The sequence below is a fragment of the Aplysia californica genome, unplaced genomic scaffold (assembly GCF_000002075.1).
Source record: "Aplysia californica isolate F4 #8 unplaced genomic scaffold, AplCal3.0 scaffold00144, whole genome shotgun sequence".
Taxonomy (NCBI): domain Eukaryota; kingdom Metazoa; phylum Mollusca; class Gastropoda; order Aplysiida; family Aplysiidae; genus Aplysia; species Aplysia californica.
Window position 1 is genome coordinate 552,021 of NW_004797414.1, and position 7,147 is coordinate 559,167.

The 7,147-nt window shown below is 42.4% G+C and overlaps 1 protein-coding gene across 2 annotated transcripts in view; it reads left to right on the forward strand.

Moving 5' to 3' along the window:
- The window catches only part of LOC101863016 (E3 ubiquitin-protein ligase CBL-B), a 40,280-nt gene extending 34,284 nt beyond the window's left edge, over positions 1–5,996 (forward strand). For both annotated transcript variants that reach the window (XM_013081745.2, XM_013081746.2), the window contains one exon: positions 5,268–5,996. In XM_013081745.2, the coding sequence (XP_012937199.2) occupies positions 5,268–5,535 (268 nt within the window). In that variant the 3' untranslated portion in view covers positions 5,536–5,996. The remainder of the gene's footprint in view (positions 1–5,267) is intronic.
- The last annotated feature ends 1,151 nt before the right edge of the window (positions 5,997–7,147 follow it).

Here is a 7,147-nt window from a genome sequence, read left to right on the forward strand (position 1 = left end):
TAGGGTCTATAGTTTGTTATGTTGGCTAATATGATGATGGGAAAATATGAATAAGTAAGAACAGATTGAAATACCAAAGTCTCTCAAGATCCCAGTGCCACACTGACATGTTGTTAACTGGATATAATGTACCTACATGTGTGTGTGTGTGTGTATTCACAAACATATATATGTATTATATTAGATATAAATGGAGCACACGCTTTTCATTGTTATGTAACGGGTTCCTGGAAAATGGATGAGGCCCCTCCCTTGGAAAATTGAGAAGCTGGTTTGGCAGTCACCCAGTATTATAGTCATCTATTGTTTGAAGACTATACAACAAAATGTACATAATTTGCATTCATTTATAGACATTTTGACTTTTTATCTTTGGTAGATTGGCTTTTTTGGGGATCATTCTAATTCTTGACGCGCAGCGGCCTGATTTTTCCCTCGAATTGGGGTCTTGAAAAAAATTTGGGGGTCTTGAAAAATTTTTCCAGGATTTGGTGGGGACCCTGTATACATCATTTTTCAACACTCCGCCCAAATTAGTTTCAGGGAGTTCAGGATGTGAACTGAACTCCAGTATTCAGAGTTGTGTATTTTTGGCCCTAGCAGGTTTTGTGGAGAGAGAAACAAGGGAGGAGAATGCGCACACATTGGAATTACAGGCAATTCTTATTGTTAAAAAAAAAAGAAAGGAAAATTGACAAGTTAAATGGAGTTATTTATATAGGAAAATTCCATTTTGCAAGTTTTGTTGCTGATACCAATAATTCCATATACATTTGTTTGCTGTTAGGCAGAAGTTGGTCTTACCCAGGCTGCTGTTAATCCATTACACACTAACTCGCCTGAGATCGCCTGCGAATTTCCTTACGCACTCCACCTTAACTCGCCTGCCATCGCCCGCGCCGACCTAGCGTCTTTAGAAACAAAAGTCTCCCCTTGATGAGACTCTGGGGCCGAGCCTTTGATTTGTATAGTTATTGCAAAAAAGTTTCTTCTTTCGTTTGATACCGAAACAAAATTTTTCGGGCCTGTAGTTTTATAGCAATGCCCACCGAGCGCGTTTTGTTCAGCGGGGGTGTTTCGTGGGACGCACTAACGCAAAGGTTGTTGTCTTCAACTCGCTCTCACGCCGCTTCTCGTGAATGGATATGAATGAAACTTGGCAGCCAATCAGAAAAGAGGTCAATCTCGTAGTATGCAGTTTGACAACATTGTACCCATCCTAGAAGCAGTCGAAAATGTTTGCGGAAGTGGTTGATGTGGTGCGCTTTGAAGATTTTTCGGAGCTGTGATTTGTCAAACTGACTGATACGTTGTACACCATTTTTCTTTATTCCCTTAAAATTTCAAGCTTCTGTGTTGAGCTGTTTTCGCGTAATCTTTAAAAATGTGGGAGTAACTATGGGAAAAAGCGACATTGCCATTTGCGCGTACTGGGTGAACGTCCTGCTGCTGGGAAATTTCCACTGAGTGACGTCATCAGCCATCGGTCGCCTCGGGCGCTACAAACGAGGCCCGCTTATGTGAACCGGAAAGGGGGGGGGAAGGATACTTGAAAACTAAACGGGGGGCCTTGATAACTTGCGTTTTTGTTGCATTTTAGTCACAATACAATAGATGTAGTCATTTTTATTTGCTTGATTGCATGACAGAAGAATAGAAACAGAAAAGCAAACATCTTGAGAAGTGGTATGGCATTGTGTTTGCGTTATGAAAGCCTATTCCCCCCTCTTGGGAAAGCACACACTTGGACTCGTCCTGTGTGCTCTGTTTGGAAAAGGAGGCATTAAGATTGTTATTAAAGAGTATGGTACTTATTTAGTCCAGTCTGGGAAGATAGTCCCCGATTATACATTGTTATCGTTCACGCGTGCGTGCGTGAGTGCGTGCGCATGCATGTGTGTGTGTGTGTGCGCGTGAGTGAGAGAGAGAGAGAGAGAGAGAGAGAGAAGGGGGGGGGGGGTGTAAATATGTTACATTTATTGTATGAGTTGTAGCCTACACATGCGAAATATTCCCATGACTTGTAAACTATATTATCTGAATGCATTTTAATCTGACACACAATAGGACACTGTCCAACAATAGATATACACAGAGACGATCTTATTTTCTGTAACAAAGTATGCATGCTTTTACTAGTACAGAACTGGATTTATTAGTAGCTCTCTACTTACATTTTTGTGACAAATTGATCCAGAACATTGCTTGGCAAGGAGGAACCTTTTATGTTGCCAAGTTTCATTCAAATATCATGACTTTGAGAGAACATATGACTGATAATCTTTGTAAATCTGTAAAGAACCCCACTTTTTTACCTGTTAATGTCTTTACAACTCAAAAAGTATGACAGATATTAAAATCTGACAGCATGACTAGATTCTGCATTAAAAAATGTACTAGACTACCAAGTTTCATTTACATATTCCAAGAAATAGGCGAGGTATGACAAATATTGTCTCAAACCACCACATTTTTACCTATAAACGTCTTCATAACTCAAAAAATAGGATAGCTATGAAAAATCTGAAAGCAGGACTAGATTCTGCACTAGAAAATGTACTGGGTTGCCAAGTTTCTTTTAAATACTCAGAGAAATGAGCGAGTTATGACGAATATTGTCTCAAAACTCATCAAAGAACGTCCCATATTTTGGGCTTTTTTCATTATATAAAAGTGTACCAGAAATTAATTGATTAAAAAATCTGTAACTTTTTTGTTTATTGATGGATTTCAAAAATTCAAAAAGTTCCATGCTCTGTGAAGATAAAGCTACAAAATGCACCTATTTGCAAACACTTTCTGGCAAAAAAAGGATTTTCGTGGTCATTGCTAAGTTTTAGTATTAGAGCAGATCGAAGTGCGACCATGTTACCGACACTTCAAAGGTGTCTCGACTTGTTGAAAAGCGACACAATTGAGGTTGAAAAAGGAAACGATGGATTTGAGCAAAAACAAGCATATGACAAATCAGATGACTCAGATTTTGATGAAAACGTTGTAGCAACAGTGCTTCCACTCTTCCGTATTTTTACGGAAATCCGTACTTTCTGCTAGTTCCGTACTTGTTCCTCCATCATTATCAACTCCTCCGTAAAAATCTGCGACAGCGTACAACTACTGAAATTCCGTAGCAAAAGATCTGTACTCGCCTTCATATTGTCTTGTATAAGTTACGGATATTGACGGTAATTCTCTCGGCAACAGTTTATGTTATAAAAACCTGCCAGATTGCGCATTTTCTGCAATCGGCCATTATTCCGCTATCCCACATGCATTCATTGCGGGTTGGTCGGCAATAAATTTTTTTACCAGCTGATTGATCAAAATCTGGTGAACTTTTAGTGTCACTTTCCTCCTTTCTATCATTCCCTCAGTCCGTCTGTCTATCTTCGGATTGTTGCCGCGGCTGGAAAAATGCGCATTGATCAAGTAAATTGACTTGTGATCTTAGACAGAAAATTACTGTCAGAAAGAAACTTTTTTGCAAATTTATTGTATAGATCTAGAGAAATTATCAGTGCGAAGATTCTACGGCACAGGAACGCGATAAGGGGCGCGATGAAAGAAATTTGTCCTAAAACTACTAAAATCAAAAATAATTCGAAGTGATGTTCCGAAGTTTGTGACATGCGACATTCAAAAGTGAGGAAAATTAGGGTGTACGCTGGGCAACTTCAGACCTGCCACTCATCCCGATTTAGTCGGGATATCCTGATTTTTTGCCCCTAATCTCAAGCATCCCGATTTTCCTGAGTTTCGATCGCGTGTATCGCGATTTTTTTGTCCCATTCTGATGTTGTGCCGGATTTTTCTAAAAACTTACTCTGCCTTCTCCTTTATAGTGGGAAGCACCCGTTGAACTTTTTGTCAGTAGGAACTCTGAGCATTATTTCCCAAAATATCAATGCCGCATTTAGTAGTCGACCCGCCCCAAGTTGTGTGTGGTCTTTACCCGCGCTCAGAATTCTCCGATGATAGCATGGTAACTGCTGTTACAATTTGGGACATACAAATAATCAATAATACATGTATTCGTAGTTCCGCTGTTACTTTCAAAACTAGCCTTGTCCGAGGTCTGGTAACTGCGCTTTCACAACAAACAGTCGCGACAGTCTTTCTAACCCTTACACAACTACATGTAACTGCGCTGACAAGATGAACATACGGCTGTTGTCGTTGCTTTAGTCTGAACGCATTACGAGGGATAAGACAATTGTTGGTATACTTGGTCGTCGGCTGCCGTTGTTATCCTAGAAGTAGAGCGACTGTCTCTCATCCGAGTGTTCGGTGTCAACGCGCAGTAAGTCGGATCTGTTCGTAAAATTGTTTCAACCGCGCATTTGCATCATGTGACATGACATCGCCGTGTGAGTTCTGCGTGTCAGGGACCGTCCGTTGACCAGTCAACCTAAGTTCACGTATTTCGGGACTTATTGAGGGGGGGGGGGGTATAGACACTTGGACTTGGAGTGCTTGACGTGATGCTTAAGGATTTACCAAAAATAATGATAAGACGCACACACACACACGCACACACGCACGCAAACAAAGACTGTCAGATGCATATAGGCCAAGTAATTTATGGACACCCCTGGAAAATTTTTAAGTCAGCTTTGGCAGTCACCTTGGTGATTTGCTGTTGATCCCAATTTTTTTCACCAAATCCCGATTTTTTCTCCCTGAGATCCTCATTTTGAGGTTTCATAGAGTGGCAGGTCTGGTAACTGTATTGTGAAGGTACATATCTATTCATTATTCCCAGGTTTGCCTTCTGTCAGTATCTAAGGTGCGATGACAAGGAAGGGAACCTGCTTTTAAACATTGCCAGCAATGGAAAGATATGCTGGTGAAGAAATCAAACCAGACAAAATCTTGGTGAAAAAATAGGTAGTGTGGGTTGTTTGCAATCTCTTCAAACAGGCTCCCAAATGCCATTTTCAACCCTCTAAAAGTTCTAAATTTCGATTTCTTCGGGGGGCTTCGCCTCCTGAACCCCCACCGGGACGCTGTCCCCGGACCCTTCTTTCCCCCAACTACAACCAAACTTCTTAATTTTTTGTAGGTGAATTTTAGGTGCAATGGGATTTTTTGCTTCTTCTCTTCATGATACATCTGTCATCATTATCTGTCCTTCTTTTCTTTATTTGTCACTTTCCATTAGCACCTCTAATCTTTGACATTTACATGATCTATTTGTGTTGCGAGCGCTGTAAAGCTTTTACTAAAACTAAACCAAAGCAATTGCTTGATTTTGTTCCTCTGCTCAGAGTGCCTCCGCCGCGCCGCGAGGGCCTGCGGGAGATCCGGGAGAACCAGGAGTTGAACAAGGAGAACAACGAGCAGCAGACGACGCCCACCACCATCTCGTCCACGTCCTCGTCCTCAAGCACGTCCTCCGTCAACGAGGTCCAGGTGGAGGAGCTGGTGGCTCAGGGCTACGGCCGGCTGCAAGTGGTGGACGCGCTCCGGGTTGCCCGCAACAATGTCATCATGGCACAGGAGATCCTCGAGACCTTTGTCAAACAAAATGGCTGACCGACTGACCGACTGTTTGGCTGACTGACTGACTGGCCGACCGACTCTGCTTCTGGGTAACTACAGTCGTCGTCGTTGTCGTCGTCTTCTGCGACTACCACCACTGCTCCTCCTCCTCCCCGGCCTCCTCTTACTGCTGCTGCTGCTGCGGACGTCTCTGATTCACTGGCTCGTGGGCCATGGAATGAACTGGAGGATAATTTGAGTCTTGGAGGGGACGTGTGGTTTACTACCTGTACTGTTGTCACTGAATTGGCATTTTATCTCCACTTTCTTCTCATCTTCCCCATCTTCCTCCTCCTCCTTGTCATCTTTTTCTTTCCTCATCTTCCTCCTCCTCCTTGTCATCTTTTTCTTTCCTCATCTTCCTGATCCTGAACTAAAGACTTCTATCTAATCACATCATTGGAAGTTTACAATGGCTGCATTGGATGTAGAACAGGGCTGTCAAATTCAATTGCTTTGGGGTGGGGGGGTGGGGTGGGGGGTACACACACAATCTTAGATTACTCTTAAGGTCATGGGCCGGACTAAATAAACGCTTATTGAGAAGTGGACAATTAAACCTTTTTTAAACAATGATACAGATGAAAATGGACAAAAGTTAAAGTAGATATGTGTGGGGGAAGATCTTGCAGCTGCAAGCACCATTGAAAACTCATACCTAAACAAAGAAGCAGGGTTCTGTATAATGGAGATTCTCAGGATGGATATGGATCAGAAGATTCCATACCGTGGGCCAGATAATATAATTGTTTGCTTGGCTGGATGCGGTCTGCGGGCCTTGAGTTGTTTTTTTTAACCCAAGGTGTAGAGGCTTGAAGCTTTGTTTTCCCTTTTTTAGCACCGTGAAACGTCTTTTCTTGGTAACAAGTTAGTCTATGTGTGTAGGTTCTCGGGATGGGCTTCAAGAAAATTCTCTGGTTGGGCTGATAGTGTAATTATTTGCCGGGCGGAATGCGGTCTGTGGGCCTTTGTTTTGACACCTACGTATGGTACTTTGGGTGTAGAGGCTTTGAGCTTTCTGTTTTCACTTTTGTTGGACTGTGAGGCTGCGCCTGTGGTTTTGACCCAGCTGTGAAATAGCCCTGCTCTTCCAGGGTTTTTCTCTTTCGCCTTTACCTTTCTGCCTCCCTCCATCTCCTCCTCTATCCCCCCTCCCCCCCTCTATCTCTCTGCGTCTTTGTCTCTTTGCCCGCCCCCCTCCTCCACCCGTGAATTAGACATCATCAAATACTCATGTACTCATAAACACCTCACATTCATGTTGTTTTGATTGCCGCCGTCCCTCACGCCTGGTAGAAAGGTAGAAGTGGCAGTCGTTTGGTAAATACCAGTTTATATTATTTCAAATATTTTTTTAATAAGGACATAAATGAGGTGGGAAGAGTTGTTGAAAATGCTAAAAACAGTCAGTTGCTGCTGATTCTCTCTCTCTCCTCTCTCTCTCTCTCTTTCTTTCTGTCGGTATGTATTTGTATGTGTGTTGATTACACAATTTGTCTGTTAGATTCAATGCTGATCTCAGTAAGGATTCAGGCTCTGTGAGGAATGTTCACAATTTAGAAACGGGCATCATCTGAACACATCTTGGGGTCTCCAACAGGAGGTG